Source organism: Pygocentrus nattereri, chromosome 19 (assembly GCF_015220715.1).
Source record: "Pygocentrus nattereri isolate fPygNat1 chromosome 19, fPygNat1.pri, whole genome shotgun sequence".
Lineage (NCBI taxonomy): Eukaryota > Metazoa > Chordata > Actinopteri > Characiformes > Serrasalmidae > Pygocentrus > Pygocentrus nattereri.
This window is the reverse complement of record NC_051229.1, coordinates 10,712,740-10,734,807: the sequence shown is the minus strand read 5'-3', so window position 1 is coordinate 10,734,807 and position 22,068 is coordinate 10,712,740. Positions and strand designations below refer to the sequence as shown.

At 38.9% G+C, this 22,068-nt stretch overlaps 1 protein-coding gene across 1 annotated transcript; it reads right to left on the bottom strand.

The window, feature by feature from the left end:
• Positions 1-3,919: 3,919 nt before the first annotated feature.
• On the bottom strand, positions 3,920-21,096 carry LOC108433071 (calcium-binding mitochondrial carrier protein SCaMC-1-like). The gene is made up of 10 exons (XM_017707373.2): positions 20,772-21,096; positions 18,809-18,935; positions 17,540-17,627; positions 15,394-15,505; positions 13,964-14,122; positions 13,645-13,797; positions 11,028-11,135; positions 9,389-9,556; positions 6,730-6,880; positions 3,920-4,530 (listed from the first exon to the last, which is right to left on the bottom strand). The coding sequence occupies exons 1-10, from the start codon at positions 20,919-20,921 to the stop codon at positions 4,349-4,351; spliced, it is 1,398 nt and encodes a 465-aa protein (XP_017562862.1). The 5' UTR covers positions 20,922-21,096; the 3' UTR covers positions 3,920-4,348.
• Between the last annotated feature and the right edge of the window lie 972 nt (positions 21,097-22,068).

The following is a 22,068-nucleotide window of genomic DNA, read 5'->3' as shown; positions in this document are numbered from 1 at the left end:
CTGATAGTGTGTTACTGTGGTTAAAAGTAGCAGGTAGTTGATATGATTAAAAAAAAGATTGTACACAAGGTACAAACAGTCACATAGTATATATAGGTATGGCCCTGTTCATTACCTACACTAAACTGACAAAAGTATTGGGACACCTAAACATTACACCTACATCCCATTCTAATCCCATAGTCATTAAATCTGGGGTTGGTCCCTCTTTGCAGTTTTCCAGACAGACTGATGGAGAATGTGTGTGGTTCTAAAGCACCAAACAGGGTTCTTTATAGATCCATCTACAGCTCATTCTCAATCTAAATCAACCCTTTTGTGATGCCAAGGACCATTTAAACATGGAAGGGGTTCTTTAAATGTCCATGGTTCTACATATGGCCATTTTCTTTACCAAAGAACCCTTGAAGAACCATCTTTTTTAAGTGTGTACTAATTGCCCTACACTGTTAGAAATAAAGGTACTTTGCAGGTACATTTTTCATCAATCAAGGTACAAACAATGTAGATGTACCCTCAAAGGCACAACAATGGTTTTAAGGTCCAATTGTGTACCTTATGTAAGTTTCTCCCACTGGAAAAGTACATTTACGCGCCTTTTCATAATCTAATGTTTCAAAACAGAACAATAAAAAAAGACGCCTGAAGATGAGACAGGGTGTGTGGAGTCTGTACAACATAGAAAATATAATTTCAATAAATTATGGTACAGTTCTTTTCCCTGACTGAAGATACTGAGATGTACCTTTGAGGGTACCACCCCAGAGACAAAAGGGGAACTGCCCCGGTGACCATTTCATGCCTTTATTTCTGAGAGTGTACAACACCCTGTGTGTATCTCTGCACCATTTGTGCATTAAAGAAATTACACTTTATTTTTTGTATCTCAAAGCTGTCCTCAAATAATACCAGGCATCAGGCAGCATATTTGCCACTTTCAGCGATTGAGCTTTTAGCAGCATTTAACTCTTTAGACATCTGGTTCCTATCACCACCACTGTGCACAATTTTGACTCAGTGAGTTTCTCCAGAACAGAGTATTTCATGTCAAACCACTTAATTGTTAAGTTTACATCTTAACAATTAAATTATGCCGATATTTTGGAAAAATTGGCGGAAATTCCTTTGTTAATGGTCAAGGGCATATACTTGTACATTTTTGGGACTCTGTAGAATAAATAAATTGTTAAAAAAAAACATCTGAAGAACACATGCATAGATGGAAAAAAGAAGACTTGGAGGCCGTAAGGCACAGTCTAAGATATTTTCAGTGCGGTGGCCTGTTTTTCCAATTGATAAATATAGAAATATGCAAGACATTAGTCACAATAGAAATACCCGACAAAGTATGTGTGTAAACCTGTGAGAGTCCTTCCCACTGCTTCATACAACAGTCTTGTTTCCTTGAACTAAAACAGTACAGATGGGTTTATGTAGTCTAATTCAGTAGTCAAGTCTAGATAAGCTCAGTCTCACATTAACAGACATAAAACAGTGCGATTGTTCATAGTGCTTCAAAATGATAATACGTCAGCAGCCTGTATTCATAAAGCCTCTCTGAACAGGAGCACTGATCTAGGACCAGTTTTCCTGTGTTCTTCACAGATTTTCACCAAGTGTTAAAAAAAAGATAAAACTGAGTATTAAAAGAATAGTTCAGCAAAAAATTCACACAATTTCCCCCTAAGGTAGTCAACATGTGGGCCTCCTTTCAATACTTTTTTAATATGCCCTCGCCAACTTGGACTCACCACCCATAAGAGCGCCGTATCTAGGTTGCACAGGCAGCGGTTCAAGGACAGGAGCAGAAAGTCTGCTCAGTTGGCGGCCATCTAGGCAACAATGCCGGGCAGCTATTTACACTCAATCAAGGACAGGAGCCTAAATGTCCTATTTTTAGTCCTATATTAAGACCGGACAAGGTCATATAGATAAGATCTTTCACAAATTTGTATTACAAAAGTAAATGTTAAGTTAATTTAGGGTTTTTGTCTTATAGCATCTTAAAGAATCAAGTTAGGAAATCCTGAACTACTCAGTCGAGGCTGATAATGAACTGTTAGAAACCTCAACCTGCACAGCTGAAATGTGAACATGCAATCAAAATCACATAAAACATATAACATAAGACCTCATCACTGTCCAAAGAAAAATCTTCAGTTTTGTCCATTTTAATGTTTCGAACACCATTTCAACTCAGCAGCTGTCCTTTACATTGTATAAAAATGTCATGATGAAGGGACCAATAAAATGCTCTAAAATCACTTGAAATGAAATCTCTTTACATTGACTTACACTGAAAGACAAGAGTGTTTTACCCTCTCCTGTTAAGTTCCTATTTCGACGATACTTGTTTTTCTTTGTACAGCGACGTTATATTACCTCATCACTGTCTAAAGAAAAACATGTATCTTCAATTTTGTCAGTTTTCTTTTTTCTACACCATTCAACTCAGCAGCTGCCCTTGACTATCAGACCGATATAAATGCCCCAAAATGACTTAGAATAAAATGTTAAAAGTTAAGAATGTTTTTGCCTACATCTGTAAAGTTACTACTGGAGATAAATTTTTTTACTGTATTAAATTGCATTGCATTATAGACAGTACAGAAGCCCTGAAGGGTAAGATGAACCAAAATGGTCTGTTCCACTTTTTTCTGCCTGTACAACACACCAAAAACAGCAGAAAAAGTATTTTGGCATCATTTGTGGCAAAAAAAAATTGTAGCCAAAAAATATATATATTTCTAGCATCATTTGTACAATTTCAGTCATCCAAAACCTCATTTTCCCCTTCACATTTTGACTTTGACCAGCAGAGGATTAGCTTACCCTTTGAGCAGCTGGTGAAAAATTACTAGGGAGCTAACTGGCTAATATTTAGCATGCTATACTAGACTGCTAATCCAGAGACAACTAGAGAACTAGGCTTCATTCAGTTACAGGTGAATCAAACTGTTCAGTAGCTCTTTTTATTAATGTTCATTATAACAGCTCTGGAAGACGTCATCAGCTTACTGAGTCTGACAGTAGCTAACTTACTAAGACAAATGAGGGTAATGGCTACACTGAGGCTTGTGAGCCATTACAGTCTGCTACAAACAATAAAGAAACTGTGGCTAACCAAACAGGCTGGGAGAGCATACATGATCTGCTCCTGTTTGACTTCATCAGAACCACAAAAAGAACCACTGAACAATTTCTCAGTTTAATATTAGAGTCTATTCTGTCTGAGTTGAACTGAACTGCACCCTTGTGGTCGAATGCTAACTGGAAGTCACGCATGCTAATTGTTAGCCAGCTTAAGATGGCGCTGGGGATTCCTCTGAGGGGAAACGGTGAGGCCAAGTTTACAAGGGCTGTTTAAAACAGTAAAGGAATGGGCAGATGACTGACGCCTGAAACCTGCTTCATTAATTCTGCGCTGTAACTACAAACCTAATGTAACTAACAGTGGTGGACAGTAACTAAGTAAACTTCCATTTTATAGTAAATTAGTTACGATTAGTTTATGTTTAAACTTATTTGTGAACTTATTTGTGTGTTGAAAGCAAGTTTTTATTCAGCTTGTAACTAAATTACAAAATAATCTTCAACTGAAATTTGGCTTGCTTGTAAAAAGCTGTTTCAGAGCCACTCGGTTCTACCTGATGAAAACAGTTTGCCTTCAGTGTTTTGTGACTCACAATCACATCATTTTAATAGTGTCAGAGTAATTAATGACATTCTATTTAAAGACTGGTTTACCAAGAGAGACACTGGAGGATTTCCACTTAAAATGAGTTCATGAAGCGAGTCTTGTTATAAAAATGATAACAGGACATTAGAGTCATAATTAATCTTTTAGTACTTTTACTTTTGATACTTAAGTACATTTGAAGGCAAATACTTTTGTACTTTTACTCAAGTTGAGGTCTAGAGTAAGGACTTATACTTTTACTGGAGTAATATTTTACCTTGGGTATCTCTACTTTAACTCAAGTACATGATTTGTGTACTTCGTCCACCACAGGTAGCTAACAAATAATAGAAGTTAATCCCCCACCCATCAGCATTGTGCTTAATTCACTAAACATTTGCTTCAAACTGTACACTGTTACGTAATCTCAAATGAATTTGCTTATATGGTTTCTGACACTGATGCTAACTGATGGGGTCTAAGCCTCCATTTCTTGGTAGCGTCATTAGCCTCATAGTTACAGTGCAAAAACAAATGACGCACATTTTAGACACTAAGAATGTCTCGACTACATTTACAGGGAAATTGCGAAAATGACTTCTTTTTTCACTGAGCTATCCCTTTAAACAGAACTCCTACATTGAAATGTGTAAATATTGTCCATGACATTCACTTTGAGATACCCAAAAATGACTTTGTGTATTCATACACCACATAGCTAATGCTCACAGCAGGGATGACCTTCATGAAGTTGGGCAGGATGCCCCGGTACAGGCCAAAGAAGCCTTCCTTCGCCACTATGCTCTTCACCAGAGAGCGCATGGAGAGCTGCTCTGTGCTATTAAGAGATGCTGAACAAAAAAGGAAAGAAAATGAATGTTCATTTTTACAATTTAAGCTGAGAAAAATGTGATAAAGCAACCAGGTACACACAGATCTTAACAAATTCTTCCCAGAAGGCTACTGGAACCAATCATACAACGCGTTCAGACAATCTTATACAGTACTGTGCGAAGGTTTTAGACATCTAAGCATATTTTTAAACAATTTACCTCAGAAGTGAGTTTATCATAATATACATTAGAATAAAGTCATATTCATAATTCAAACAAACATAAAAACAATAAAAAGTGACAAGAATTTCTTGGGTCCATACTTTTCCTTGACACCTTCACAGCCACCAGAGATACTAGTTAATATCATCAATTACATCATGAGCACAAACCAGAGTTTGCATTTTAACTACATATAATACTGGGCCTCCTCGAGGAGACATTTGAAAATGGTTAAACAAACAAACATGCATAAAATCACTACATATACACACACACACACACACACACACACACACACACACACACACACACACACACACACATATATATATATATATCCATCCATTTTCTAAGCCATTTCTCCCTCAGGGTTATATTATATATAATCATCAAATAAACATACTACACAAATAAATTGATTTTGAAAATGTATCTTGGGGGCCTAAGACTTTTGCACAGTAAGGTAAATGATCTTTGTTCAAACATGTTATCAACTGTTGGTTTTCCAGTCACAAATGAATACTTAAGAATTATCACAGTTGTTAGTGAAAACAAAGTCATGGTGTAATTTTATATTAATTACTTCTCACCTGTAGCTCTATGAAACATTTTTGTTGAAATGTGGATTCTAAACTTTCAACTGACAACACATCTATTTTACAGAGCAGGTGATAACGCAAGCTCAACACACTTGGAGGAGAACCCTGTCAGATCTGTTACACCAACTAACTGTGGCTAGCATCGTGCTAAATGGGTAAATATCATATTCAAAAGAGACACAATGTCTATGACTAAGCTAAATTGCCAACATTTCCTTAAGGATTTTAACCAGTACAGCACCATCTAATGTATTTAGTTGGCGCTGTACTGGTAAAATGGGTACAGTAGAGTAACTATAAAAAATTGTTGAGTCATGGGAAGATGGGGGGGCTGTCCTAACCACCCAGAAAGAGCAAGGTCAGTTAAACTGGTTGCATCGTCAGGAATAAAACTCACAATCTGCTGACAGCAGGGCCAACACTTAAGACTTACGTAGAAAACATGACCAAATATTTGATTTAATCCTAATTCATTTACCCTCACCAACTTTCTCACTGTCATAAGTGAATGCAACGTGTCATTTGCATTATCATTAGCTGGGGAATTTAGCATTGCTGCATTAAATCACACTCTATCTGTCGTTTGGAGATGTACTCTGGAGATGGGAAAAGACATACTGATTTAAGCCACATACTTTCCTACTGTATATAATGTAATATTTAATGACATGCGTTTAGCACAAGATTAATAGTACCTGAAATGATTTCTATGGTTAATTTTACAGAAAATAAAAGCTGGCAGAATCTACTGACGTGGGGCTATGGAGTCCATAAAAGCATCTGAAATGGCGGATTCGGACAGGGCTAAAATCAGAGAGAGACACAGGTAATAATTACATTACCCCTCCTTCCCCAACTAATCTGGGTCAAATATAACTTTAGTCTTGTTTTGTGAAGAGAAAAATCATCCTTTCCCATTTTACCATTTATTCTTCTTGAGAGCTGAAGCAAATGGACAAGCAGTGCAGACTGGAAGCACTGAATACAGAGTGTGAACTGAATGTCGATGTAATTCTTGCAACTGTGTAATTATGTAATAATATTTAAATGGTACTGCAAAATGACAGTAATAACTCAACTACACTTAAAAAGGTCCTCGACTTAAAGGATTTACACTGGTTAGTGTTCATTCGCAGTGAAGCTTAGTCCAAGGCTAGTCTTAATCACTGTTTGAAGAAACCTGGCCCTCGAGCACTTAGTGACCTTACTCGCTAGTGCCTCATCCCTTACTGCCAAGCGCCAAGTCTCTAAATGCCTTCTTAAATGCCACACGTCTCTGCATTCTCGCCAGCCCTTCCTTGCACACAGGCAGCATGGTGGCAGATTTGTCCTCCATTTAGCATTCAAGAGCGCCTCTCTAAGCTCTTCAGGGCTTTTAAAGGGGCACAGGGCTTACCTTGTGCTTGCATGCGGGTGCGCACCAGGGCCAGAGGGTAGCTGGCCAGCTGCCCGCATGTGCTGGACACAGTTCCACAGCCCAGCAGTACCAGGACGCCAGGGTTGGCTGTGTCTGTGGCGTAGTTTGACAGCCAGGCATTCTTCAGACTCTGGAAAGGCCACAAGTGAGAGAGAGGGAGAGAGAGACAGAGGGAGAGACAGAGCGAGACAGTGAGAGAGAGAGAGAGAGAGAGAGAGAGAGACAGAGGGAGAGGGAGAGACAGAGCGAGACAGTGAGAGAGAGACAGAGAAAGGGACAGAGAGAGAGGGGAGACAGAGAGAGACAGAGAAAGAGAGAGAGAGAGAGAGAGAGAGAGAGAGAGAGAGGGAGACAGAGAGAGACAGTGAGAGAGAGGGAGAGAGAGGGAGAGAGAGAGAGGGGAGACAGAGAGAGGCAGAGAGGGAGAGGGTGAGAGAGGGGGGGAGACAGAGAGAGACAGTGAGAGAGAGGGAGAGAGGGGAGACAGAGAGGGAGAGAGAGACAGAGAGGGAGAGAGAGGGCGAGAGAGAGAGAGAGGGGAGACAGAGAGAGACAGTGAGAGAGAGGGAGAGAGAGAGGGGGAGACAGAGGCAGACAGAGAGGGAGAGGGAGAAAGAGAGAGGGGGAGACAGAGAGAGACAGTGAGAGAGAGGGAGAGAGAGAGAGGGGGAGACAGAGAGAAACAAAGAGGGAGAGGGAGAAAGAGAGAGGGGGAGACAGAGAGAGACAGAGAGGGAGAGGGAGAAAGAGAGAGGGGGAGACAGAGAGAGACAGTGAGAGAGAGGGAGAGAGAGAGAGGGGGAGACAGAGAGAAACAAAGAGGGAGAGGGAGAAAGAGAGAGGGGGAGACAGAGAGAGACAGTGAGAGAGAGGGAGAGAGAGAGAGGGGGAGACAGAGAGAAACAAAGAGGGAGAGGCAGAAAGAGAGAGGGGGAGACAGAGAGAGACAGAGAGGGAGAGGGAGAAAGAGAGAGGGGGAGACAGAGAGAGACAGAGAGGGAGAGGGAGAAAGAGAGAGGGGGAGACAGAGAGAGACAGTGAGAGAGAGAGAGAGAGAGAGAGAGAGAAAAAGAGAGACAGAGAGACAGAAAGACAGAAAGACAGAGAGACAGAGAGGGAGAATCAGCGTCAGTAAGGCGAAGACAGAATGTGCTTTTTGATACACCTTATTGTTCTCACTACAAAGTCACCCTCGAGGTGTGATGTACCCTGTGTAATATTAGGGGGCATCAAGAGAGCAGAAAACAATAAGATCACAGCTTGCTAAAAAATAATGAGCGTCTACCTTTCTGAGAAGGCTTTACAATACATGCTGGAACATTGCCGTGAGGATTTGATTGCATTCAACCACAAGAGCATTAGAGAGGTTAGGTGCTGATGTTAGATGATTAATTATGTATCACTCCAGCAGTGTGTCCCAATGTACTGGATGGAGCTGCATAGCTCCAGAGAACACAGTTCCACTGCTCTACAGCCCAGTGCTGGGGGGCTTTAGACCCCTCTAGCTGGTGCTTGACATTAGACATGGTGACCTTAGGCTCAATTGCAGCTGCTTCAGAGTATCCCATTTTATTAACAGTGCTTTTCTATGGAGATTATACAAACTGTAAGTGCACAACTGAACACCTGTGTCAGCAACAGGTGCACCTTAAAGTGGCTGAATTCATTAGAAGGGCTACTATTTGGACATATAACATACAGTAACTCCTTAACAGGCCAGGGCCAAAGTTTTATTACACACTTCTATAACCTAAGAATAGCTTAACCAGTTTGCAACTAAGTCCCTTTAGTTACTTAGTATGTAATAAAACTGTGATTGTAAGAGTTAACTGTTATGGATAGTTAAGAATATTTTTTCTCCCCTGTAATCATTTTGTGGCTAAAACATTCTGTTGCAACAGCCACGGTAAATTGTCTACTGATCTTACATTTGTGCAAATAATTCTCAACATAATACAATATAATCAATACGTAATACAATAATCCCATAAACTTATTTTTAAAGTATCATTCTTCAAATATTCAGCAAGTACTATAAATTATTAACTACTATGAAACTAATATGAAAGTTATGAGAAACTGTAAATTGGGCTTACAAACAGTCATTTACTGATATTTAACACTGTGACTCTGGAACCATCCAGAAACACTGAGTGTGTTTACATGCACTTAGTAATCTGATAAGTGCAGAAAATTAGATTTGGTCAGTAATCTCATCAACACTTTTACATGCACTTAAGTAATCAGATAATAATGGCATGTCATGATCTCTGTTTGATATAAATTATCAAACAAAACAATAAAAAAAAGGCAAATAATATTGCATGATGTCATTCACATATATCACACTTTCATGTCACATCCTTAAAATTTTAGCACCCCAACTTAAAACACCTTCCTGTGTCCCTGGGATATTTACGATTAGATGCATTAACTGCAGGTTGCTGTGACACCCTAACACAGTGGCGTATTGACGTACTGAAACTCATCATGCCAAACAGTACAAATATGCAGCACAGCAATGTTCTGAGATCGATTATCAACAAAATGTTCCAAGGATGAAAGAACAAACCAGTTCCATTATAAGATAATCGACTACAAAAAGCCACTGACAGTGTGTGGCTGTTGCTGCGTGTACCTCATAAATAGCAAGGTCGATGCCAGCATAAGGGATGATGCCCAGGATGTTAGGGACGTAGCCTTTATAGAAGGCCTTGATGCCTTCCTTTTGCAGAATGGACCTAGCGCAGTCCAACATTCCAGAATATTGGCCGGTGCTTCTCAGAGTCAGTCTCGTCTTCATTACCTACAAATAAGAGAATGTCAATCATATACACAGTTTACACTAAATACACAGTTCATTTGCTTCGAAAAGTTTCAAGTAATTCATTTTCATTGCTACTTTTCAATTAACCCTTAAACTTATAGACACTCGTATTTTGTCTAATATATGCAGTATCATGTTGATGTATCAAGTGATGACTTTCAGATTGAAATGCTTTAAAGTAACTGATAAAAAATAAAATGAACAGGAAAAAGAATGTTGAAAAAGAATGTTGTGCTCAAGTAATAAAAGTATTAAGAATTGGGGTATAATTGCAGAACATCTAAGTTAGTGTTGAGTCCTTCTAAACTAAAGGGGAATTCAACAATATCAAAATTTCCATATAATTTACCCGTAAATAAACCTACCTACTAATAAACTTACATACTCTGATTTCTTTGCAGTGGTGGTGATAAGAACCAGGAGTCACAATGTCTACAATGCACACACACACACACATTTAAACCACTTATCCGTCTGGTTGTCTAAAATGCACACATCTTCTTCTAAGCCGTTTCTCCTTCTGGGTCGCTGGAGTCTATCCCAGTGGTCATTGGGCAGGATATACCCTGGACAGGTCGACAGTCCAAAGCAAGACAGACAAACACATTCACTCACACCTATGTCTAATTGGCCTGACTGCATGTCTTTGGACTGTGGGAGGAAACCGGAGAACCTGGAGGAAACCCACACAGACACGGGGAAAACATGCAAACTCCACACAGGAAGGACCCTGGTGCCGCCCTTGTCTACAATGCAAATATATTCATTTTATTTACCGTCCAAAACTACCAGACTTTTTATATTTAATGTTGATAATGCTGAAATCTGAAAAAATATGTTTTCTTTGGGGATTATTTTACCTTGCATATACCTCCCTGCATGTATCTCTGCCATGAATATATTTTTTTTAAAAAGTACGTTATGTATACATTTTAGGCCAAATACTAGTCTCAAATCAATTGTAAAACAATGTTTCAGGCATCAGGCAACATATTCATAACTACTTCATGTAATAACTTTGAACAAGGGAGCTTTCAGAGGCATTAAACTCTTCAGACATCTGGTTCCTATCACAACCTCTGTGAACAATTCTAACTCTGTATATTTAGAATGGTGCATTTCACACCAAACCATTCTGAATCACTTTGTTTACATCTCAGCCATTTAATTATGCAGAAATTTTGAAAAATCAGTGGATTCCCCTTTAACTCTCTGTAACTCCCTGATTACATCCTACCATCTCCTCACCTTTGATACTCAAAAATCCTCCAAGGAATCATTGTGGAAAACTATCAATACTGTTGAAAACTATATAGTAAGCTATAAGAGTTCAATAAATGTTCCAAACCAAAAGCAAATGAATACACTCCTAAAAGTCCTTAAATCCTCAGGGATGTATGCTTGACAGAGGCCGAAGATCATCTGTAAGGTAGATATACAGTGGTCTCACCTCTAGGGGGTAAATGGCTGTTTGCGCTGTGGCTCCAGCTAATGAGCCAGCCATGAATCTCTGTGCAGTCTCTATTTGATCCCCCTCTGATGCCAGGAACCTCTTATACTGACAGGAGAAATACAGAGAGGATTTACTGAACATGAGCACAGAGAGGAAAGTTTTTAAAAGTTTTTTAAAGAATTTTAAGTGACCATGTTAATTCAGTGAACAAAGCCATTTTTTAATATTATTTTGTTCCACAAAAATATGTTTCGCATAAACATTTGAAATGTTTTGCTCCAAAATGCACTGAACCACTTTCTTCATGACGTACAGACATGCAAAAGTTTGAGCAACCCCAATGTTTTGATGACCTTCTAAGTAAAAATAACATTTTTCTGCAAGTTTTAGTGAACAATTTCTATTTACTAAACTTAACATATTAGAAAAAAATAAAACATAAAATATTAAATGCACTGCCAAGATATGTTAGCAAGTGAAAACATCTTAAATGTAATCGATATATCTAATGTTTCTCATAGTGAGATATTCTAAAATGATGTTTGTAAAAATGATCTAGTGAAAGTGCCTTTTTCAATTGCCAAATACCTGTAATTCTTTCATACATTATCTCTTGAAATTTGTGAAATAAGCAAAACTACCTGCATTATTTCTCAAAACAGCTACAATGATCTGCTAATAAAATGACACGTTGCTAGATAAAACGTCTTTAAGCACAAGAATAAAATATTATAGAAAAACGGTTCAATAATTTGCTAACAACGATCTCATAAAGAGAACTAGTAGATAGTTTCCATATAAATATATATATAAATATATATATATATATATATATATATATATATATATATATATATATATATATATATATATATTCCAGTTTCCATATATATAGTACTAGACTAGTTTCCACTTGTTGAAATATACCTTTTACCAGCATGTGCTGTAACTATTTCACAGGTCGCACTTTATGTTTTATTCCCCCCCTCCCACAATGCATATAGTGACAGAACTGGGTTGAGAAATAGTGCATTTAGGCATGAATTTGGCATGAATTTGGAGCTGCACACTGTTTTCTGTTTTCTACTGTAATTGAGTTGAGAGTTAAAGGGGTTTGAGCACTTTTCTGAATTTTTCATTCTACAGAAACGCCCACTTTTCTATCTATCCACAGGTGTCACTGGTGTTACCAATAAGAAAGGTAACACCAGAGATAGTAACACCAGTGGCATTTTTAATAAAAAATGCATTTTATAAAATAGCTGCTACATCAAGCATCAAACCACATGGAATGTCATGGAATATCCACTAAAATATGTAATTTAATCCATTTGTATTCTATTTTTTCACAGTTACCCAAGAATAAAGTAGATCACACCAGTGACTTCAACTACTGTCACGCACCCTTTACACAAGATTTTGAGGATGAGAACTGTGGTGCTTGGAATTCTATATGATTGATTTAAAAACCAATATTGCTAAATTGAAGCTCAAGATGGTGTAACTATTAAAATAATGTATTGTTTTACTTTAAAATATAAATAAATTATAACCCTAATGTGTTTTTCAAGTGTAATATACCTGTAAATGATAGGAACACAAAAACGGATGTATCTGTAGAATGACCCAAATACAGGGAAGCGCAACAGAATTGTCTTTTGGAAATTGGCCAAACAGCACAGATGCAGCAGACAGAGATGATGCTAATCTAAATACTACAGCAGAAGTCACTAATAGGCAGACTGCAAACCCAGACACTGTCCTATGCGGACCTAGATCTACAACCGATAAACTATGGAGAATTATTTAATTTCGACAGGGCGGTCTTATTTTAATCTGCGTAACTTTTCTAGCCTTTATGGGAGCTTTAGTGGCCAGAGACTCACAGACCAATTGCATGCGTTGTAAATATCACATGTGACACCTCTAAGCCGATCAGATCTGTGCATTACTGATGAGCAGCGAGACTGGAGTGAGTGGTGCATTCAGGGGAGGGCAAGGCGAGACACAGCAGTCAGAGAAGAAAGTGAGTCAGAGGGAACTTATTTTACATGCTGTGCTCTAAAAAAAGAAACTGGCAATAAATATTATTGAAATATTACTGAATTATACTTTATTTGATTTTCATTCAGTTCTTTCATTGAGTACATCAGCTATGGACTACATCAGATGTTGATATACCTACTAGGCTTGTTCAGTTTTCAGTATATGGCACTGAGTCATAATGCAAGTTAGACATTATGATGTTCTGGAACTTTGCCTGAGGATATTTTCTCTAACTGGACCTTACTGAATTCTAATTAAAGACCCCCGTGCTACACCATCACTGATACTTAATGAAGTATCATACACAGAAATACTGGGTGGTAGGACTTTGTGATATGGAATGCTTTGCAATCCAATATGAACCCAATCACTCAGTGACTCATAAATATTATTAGGTGTTATAACAGGCATGTGAAGTCCTATATCATTAGAGCACTACTTCCCAACCCCAGTTCTATCATTATGCTCAGACACAGTTGATCCATCTTCTCATGAGCTTTACAAGTAAAAGGTGAGCTTTATTAGGTTTGCTGGGAAACATTGGATCAAAGTGTCCACAGGAGCCTACCTGTTCATAAGCCATGAATTTGATGGCAGTCTCAGGGGCCATTTTTAACACATTAAGGCCGTTCCCTCTCCACAGAGACGTCGCTCCCCCTTCCTTAAGCATTTGCCTGAAGCCCCCCAGCAGACTGATTTGGTTGGACGTGGAAGCATGAACCTGCAGTGCAACACGCAAGATAAACAGCACATCTTTTCAACTCATAAATAAAACAAAGTCAAGATTACTGATACAATATCAAGCATAGCTCATATTTTGAACACAGGTAACTGTTAATTTAACTCCATAGGAAGTCAGTTATCACTAGATATTAAAGTGCTTATACCTGCATAAAAACCTTTATTCTGTCCAGAGGGGCAGTGCCTGTTCGAGAGACTGCCCCTGCTGCTGCCCCAGCAACCAGCTGTTTCCACCAGCCGCCAGAGATCTTCTCCTCGCTGGTGAACTCATCAGGAACGGCTAGATTGTCACCAATGTCCAGCTGCTAACTTAGAGAGCCAGAAATTGTAATGTTAATCATATGAGTATGATAAAAGGGTCAAACTGCACAGGAAATTCAATTATAGAAAAGACTAAATTTATGTGTAATTTATATTTTATACACTTTTTAAATATTATTATTACACTCTTTTCAATAAAGATGCTATTATTCTTAACATGATAAACATAAAAACTGTAAAGCAATAAAGAAATTACACTTTTATTATTGATTATTATTAAGACAAAGCTGAGTTGATAACACAAAAAAAAAGTTTACATAAAATAAACTTGGATTTCATGGCTATGGTACGTGCCATGAAATCCAATCCGTGACAACGGGGAACGGCTGGTTATTTTAATGATTCCATATTTTTTAGCTATATTTTGAGGTTTAGCTGTGAATTTTTTAGCATTGTCATTGTGCTAGTGGGGTTTTTCTTCCTTTGTTTATTTTCTGTATTCTGCATATTATATTGTTTTCGAGTGGTATCAAACCTGTAGTGGAAAAGTTGTTGTCGTTGCACCTTCTCTTAATAGTTGACATGAACAGAGATTATAAACTGCTTGTCTACAGAAAAGAAGAAGGTTCCACCCTGATGACTTTTTTGTTGTATGACAATACAGATGACCACTGATCTGCTGCTGCTCAAACTGTTTCAATATGTCTTGCACTGACCGCTGCAAGTTTTTAATCACTGTTTCTGGTTTTCATTGTCGTTCTAATGATTTAAGTGTCAGATTTAGAAATTTCACTGTAGCCCTACTCTCGATCCTTTTTTCAGCCTAAAAGCGAAAACACCATTTCAGTGCATCCCTGACATCTTCTCTTTTAAAGTTAGCATTTCTGAAATACAACGTTTCCTATAGCAGTAAAAATCTGCCACTTGCTGTGGTTGGACTATCAGAGTTTGTGGAATTCGATTTTAGTGTTTGTGAAACTAGAATTTTTGTGTTTTACAGTTATATTTCATTGTGCCACATAAAAGGATGATACCCTTGGATAAATTAGAGTGTACAGCATGCTCATAATACCGAGCTAGAAAGGTGTTGTGTAGGCTGCACACATGCTCTACAGACAGCACAGCAGTTGCCAACTGCTCCAGAACACCTGATTCAGCTTGTAATATAAATATAACAATAACAAACAGAGAAAGAACACATGCATTGTGGAATGTGTTTAGTTCTATAGCTACAGCGAAGAGCATGGCTAAACCAGAAGGTCTTTAAAGTTTTAGATGGAAGGTGGAAGGAGAGAGTATATGCTGAGTAACTGACCGAGGAGTGTTTCCAGTATCGAATAATTTCTTCCAGGTCTGTGGCAGGGTTAAATAGGAAGTGCTCCCTCCACTCATTCCAGTCCACAGTCATGGTGCCGTCACTGTCAATGCTGGAAAACACAGTCAAATGATGTGAGGATAATGACCTTAAACATCTAATACGCTACATAAAGAATAAAGAGAAACATGTTCATCACTTTATCAATGGCTAATAACTCAAATCAGGCAGGGTAGATCATCAGTTCTCAAAACTTTGTCCCCCTTTTGTGGACAGTGTATGCCATTGTGCCACCCCTCGCCCTCCCCTCATCCCCAGTCATTCCTTCCACTTTATGAACAAGGACCATGTTTTAGGAGAACCCTGTCCATGTTGCTAGCTATGGCTGAACGGCACATAGAAAATTATAAACTGAATATACAAAATACAAACTGAAATTACAAATATGAATATGCAAATAGTGACTGCCACATATTTCACTTTAAAAGCACATAACATCAACCATTTTCCAAATGCTACCAAGGTTCTGCATGATATAGTTAAAGAGTAAACAAAGTCAGTTAAAGTTGCTTGATGTGAAACATTCCAATCTAGAGAAACTTTCCGAGTCAGACCTGTTCACAGCAGTGCTGACAGGAACCAGACATCTGAAGAGATTTATGACTCTGAAAGTTATTACATGAAACAGTTATGAATATGCTGCTTGATACCTGTATTTCTTTAAGCGGACAAATGGCAGAGAGGTGCAAGGATAACAATTGCTAATAAAAACTTTCTTTTTACAGATTTTCCACTATTTTACCATCATCAACAATACTTATAAACTGAAAAGCTCCGAATACACACATAGGTTCTCTCATTATTTTGCATAACACAAAAATGACTAATAAATACAAATACACATGTTGTAGATATCGTGACCCTTTCCCTTTTTCACTACTAAAAAGGAATCTAAGTCTGGAAGTTTCAATACACAATAAACCACTTCACATCAAACTGCTCTGAACAACTTTCTTTACATCTCAATGAATTAATAATGCTGACATTTTGAAAACTGGGTGGAATTCCCTTTAAGTACTGAGAGTCAATAACTTATATTGACGATGCCTATTACTTTTTATTATATTTACTTTATGTCAGCCAAATGCGTGTATAAAAAGTAAACTGTGAATTTATTACATGGTAAACAAGATGTGTAGCTCCCGTGTGAGTTCTTTATGTACATTATCAGGGAAAAAATGCATCCTGACAGTCTCACATGATATTAAGACACAATGCAATAACACAACCCCAAATAGTTTTAATATCACTCATATGCCATTATAATGAAGTTATGTATTTATTATGAAAGTACGTTCACGTAATATGGGACTAAGAATGGGAATCTTGAGCCAATGTCAATAACCAGTGTTTAATATGTACTTATGTAACAGTTAGTTATGGCCATGCAAGCTGATTGGTTGAGAAGTGCTCTAATTGTGCTGTTATTTTGCCATAGCGTCACATTTTTTCACAATCACTGTATCACTCCACTGAGACGCCACTGCTAACAACAACTTTGACAGCTGTAGGAGACGCTCAAGCCCTTTGAACGTTTTTATATCTTACTTTGCCACAAACAGAAAACAGACACTTTTATGATCACGTTTGACCAGCAGCCGATTTGGTCAGACTCCGAAGATGAGACGACACTAAATTCCCAAACTGTCATCACTGCTGAGCAGCTTTTCAGTCAGCAGCTGTGACAAAAGAACACCTAAACAACCTTGAATCAGCCAGAAATGAACCCAATACCACTTGCCAAACTAAATGGGCTGTAAGATGCTTTACAGACTGGCTGGAACAAAACAAAAAATTTCAATTATGCCAGTATATTTTCTCTTTTACACGCAATCCTCTTCCTGACTGCTTTGAAAACAGTTTTCAGTACAACTCTGAAGTTCATCTTTACCTCCACAAGATCTTCTAATAACCTTCATACAGCTTTCTTTAGGGCATCACTTGGACAGTTTACACTTTTTCATCAAGGGCCCTTAATGTGGAACTGCCTACCACCTCACCTTATCGAAAAATGCAAGCAACATCCCTTTGCATGCATCACAAACTTATACATCATACACATCAGACCAACGTCCAGACCACCAACCTCTGTAGGATTTTCTGTGCTGCTTCGGGGGATATGTCCATTCCCAGTTCGGCCAGGGACTGTTTTATCTCACAGATGTCCAGACGGCCTGATGGCAGACAGGGAGAGATATAACAGCTCCAAACACTTCACTAACACAGCCTAATTAAGAGACACAGGGCCTAATGCAAGAAAACCAGCAGGAAAATGCTGATAGAGTGTTGAAGCTATGCTAAAAACACTTAAAGTTCAGTTAACTTGAATGCTCTAATAAACTGAAAATTAAAAAATATTAGCATAACACACATTTTCAAGCGCACGTCAAAAAAGCATAGAAGAAACATTTTTTTCCCTAAAGAACATTTCAGTGGATGGTTCTTTAGAGAACCCTTTGTGTAAATGAGGTGTGTGAGGGTGAAGAACCAGCTTTACACAGTGAAATATTGGCTCAAAAAAGAAATTAAAATTTGGTATATTTTATATATATATATACATACACACACACACACACAGTACTGTGTGAAAGTCTTAGGCACCCAAAACACATTTTCAAAATCTAGGGCTACTGTGTAGTATGTGTTTATATGCTGAGAAAAGTGTTAACATTTGAATAAACAAAAAATATAAAATATTAATTAATAATAATCATAGATCTATATATACATACACACAAAATAAATAGTGATTTTATGGATGTTTGGTTGTTTAGCCATTTTAAGACCTCTCCTCGAGGAAGCCCAGTATTATATGTTGTTAAAAAGCAGCTGAACCAATTAAAATGAAATAAAAGGCTTATCCATAATAAACAAAGAGTGATCTGACCAAACAGTTTTGTTTTTACAAAATCTGGACGTATTTATCCTCTGCAGAGTTTAGCAGACTGAGAAGGTAACAGCTGCAGAGAGCACTGAGCAGCTGTAAGATAGCCTTTAAAAGGCTCTTCACACTCTCCTTTTCAAACATAGTTCAGTCAAGAAAAGGTTCTTCTATGGCAAAGAACTCTTTGTGATAAATGGATCTATAAAATAGTCCAAAATTAATTTTGATCATACATTTGAGTTAAAACCTTTTTTTCTTCTCCTTGAAAGTCACTGTTTTAGAAAACCAAAGGTTTGTTGCAGCAGTGATATATTTTGCTGCTACAGCTTTTCTTCTTCTTTGGTTAGCTTTAACTGAATGGTCAGGAGTCCTGTCCAAAAACACAGAGTTGTTGCTTTAACGCCCTTTTACGATCATGAGGCTTCGAGAGATTAGCCCCATTATAAGCCTGAGGAATGTGAACAACACTACCATCATCATTCTTGTCCAAGCTCTTGAAAGTGAGCCACAGTTTCTTCTCATGTTCTTTCAGGTATCTGGCGAACTCGCCGAAGTCAAGGACGCCGTCCTTGTTTTTGTCTCCAGTTGTGACTATTTTCTGTCAAGAAATGCAGACAAAGCAGTTGAGATACAGTGTGTTCACACTGTATAACTGAGCAAAGCTGTAGAGTCAAAAAGGTGTAAAGCAATTGCTGCTTTTATAGACTGGCAGACAATGGATTGAGCGCTAAAGTTAAATGTTCCATTGTTTTGACACTTCAGGAAACTGGACAGTCCAAAGGCTACATAATATGTACCATTTACATTGTGTGAACATTACTGTACAAATCTCTGAACTTTGTTTTACCTCTTGGTGAAGCTGGATGAAATGCCACAATACTGTACGTCGTAAACCCATCTGAAGGCTTCTTAGCTTGCTTTCATTTATACATTTCATTTCAAGAATGAAAATTTACTCATCTTCCCATTTATTATCAACTTTATTATAAATCAGGTCCAGGTGACTTGGGCAAAAAATACTTTTTTCTCACCAATACTGTCACTTTGACAACAAAATTGACACATTTTCTACACATTAAGGTCCAAGGCTGTTACTCTGGTCAAGAAGACCAGCACACCTTCTTTTTCTGCCTTGAGGCTTGAACATGCTGTGCCAGACTGCCAGTTAGTTGTGCCTGTGATGTCACAGCTATTCAGCCCTGATTCAGACATTAAAACATACATAATTACCCTACATTAAACATTATACTAAAGCCCCATGACCTTATATTAGACAATTAATCCATATCAGACCTTATATTACTAATTGGCCCTATGTCAGACACTACATTAGACCTCACTGACCCTACATTAGACATTATAGTCCATATCAGACACTACATTACACCTCACTGACCCTACATTAGACATTATGTCTGCTACTGTACATCTTACTGACCCTACACTGGACATTATAACCCATATCGCACATTATACTACATCCCACTGACCCTGAGTAAGACATTATGTGACATTTCACTGACCCTACATTAAACACTATATTCCATATCAGACACTATATTACATGACACTGACCCTAAATTAGACACTATATCCCACATCAGACACTACATTACATCTCACCGACCCTAAATTAGACACTATATCCCACATCAGACACTACATTACATCTCACTGACCCTAAATTAGACACTATATCCCATATCAGACACTACATTACATCTAACTGACCCTAAATTAGACACTATATCCCATATCAGACACTACATTACATATAACTGACCCTAAATTAGACACTATATCCCATATCAAACACTACACTACATCTAACTGGCATTATATTAGACATTATATTATACTCCACTGATCCTGATTAGACATTTCTGTATTGGCGCGGCTACACTGTAAATGAGGGTCACCCTTAATGCACTAAATAAAGGATGACTGACTGATTGTATATCTGACTTTATCTTATAGACCTTTCATTAGACAGTATATTGTATCCCATTGGCTCTACATTACAGATATTATATTAGTGTCCTACCATTAAACATGATATTCCGTTGAACCTGTGCGAGATTATATTATATTATATTTGTTTTACAACATGATTCCCTCCACTGAAACGCAACCTGCTCGCCGTCACGCAGTCACGTGATCTGAGGGGTTGAAACGCGTCCTTCAGCAGTTTTTAAAACGACCATAAAGACCAGATTATTGCCGTTCCGCCTCAGCAGCGAAGCACGGGGCAGATTTTGGAGCAAAAATAGCTAAACAAACGGAAACCTCGGGCCATTTCCAGTGGCCATATTCGGCTTTCCCTCCCACACCAGGCGAGCTTATCTGGACTGTATGGAGCGCATGGGGTGGATGGGGTGGATGGGGTGGAGGAGGAGGAGAAGGAGGAGGAGGAGGAGGAGGTCTGTAACGCTACCTGAGCTGCTCCTGTCCGCAGAGAGATGCCCATGGCTATGAGGCCTGCTCGGAGCTCGGCCACGTCCACCTTCCCGTCTTTATTCGTGTCCAGTTTTTGGAAAAGCTCCTCGTAGCCCTTCTCGCTCTCCGTATTCCAGCCGCCGCGCATCCTGAGCCGTCGAGTCGCCGGAGGTGCTACGGTTATGCAAACGCACTAAGGAGCTCTAAGCCCGTCGGCACATGAAGATTCACGAAGACTCTTGAACCGAAACGCAGCGGGCAGTGCTGTTGGATCAAAGACGGCAGAAGACGCGGACATGCAGGTTAGCTGACGCTCTCAACGCGAAGGCGGACAGCCGTCTAGTGGGGCGGGGGTTATCGCTGACTCCGCCCACTGCGCCGGGTAATTTAGATGGAACGGACCAACAGCGGAGCTGCATTAACAATTGCGAGCGCAGCGAGGCTGGACTGCTGTGTGTTCAACCAGCTGCTGAGCAAGACCAGCTTTCGCCGGCAGCTGGTTCCAGATGGACTGTTCTGATCTTTGATGGCTCACAAGCTGAACATGCAACTGGACTAGACAAGGACATACGGTAGGCTGGTCAGTCAGCTGGTTAAGCTGGCAGATCAGTTTAGCCGGCTGACCAGCGTAGGGTATGTTTTCATGTGAGTAATAGTTATGATGTTCTGCGAGCATGACATGCTGGTCATGCGGGTCCTCCAGTTTGGTCATGCTGACTAGCTTGGTCACGCGAGTCATGCTGGTTGACCACCTTGGTCATGTTGGTCAACTATCTTGGTCATACTAGTCATGCTGGTTGACTAGCTTGGTCACACTGGATAACCAGTTAGGTCACGTTAGTCGACTGGCTTGGTCAAACCTTTCATGCTGGCTGACTAGCCTGGTCATGTTGGTTGACTAGGTTGTTCATACTGGTAATGCTGGTCGACCAGCTTGGTCATATTGGTGGACTAGGTTTGGTTGGCCAGTTAAGTCATATTGGTTGATTAGCTTGGTCATACTGGTCATGCTGGTGGACTAGCTTGATTATGTTGGTTGACCAGCTTTGTCATGCTGGTTGACCAGTTAGGTTAAGATGGTCATGCTGGTCCAGAAGATAAGCCATCAAACTCAGACATACCCTATGCTGGCCAACTAGATTGGCTGGTCTACCAGCTTAAATAGTTTAACCATCTTGAACTGGTCAAGCTGTTTTTTTTTCAGAAGGGCAGTAGTGCTCTTTTCCGTCTGATACTAAGTGAGCTAATATCCTGGTACCAGTATAAATATTTTATATAAAGTGTTCTTGGGCACA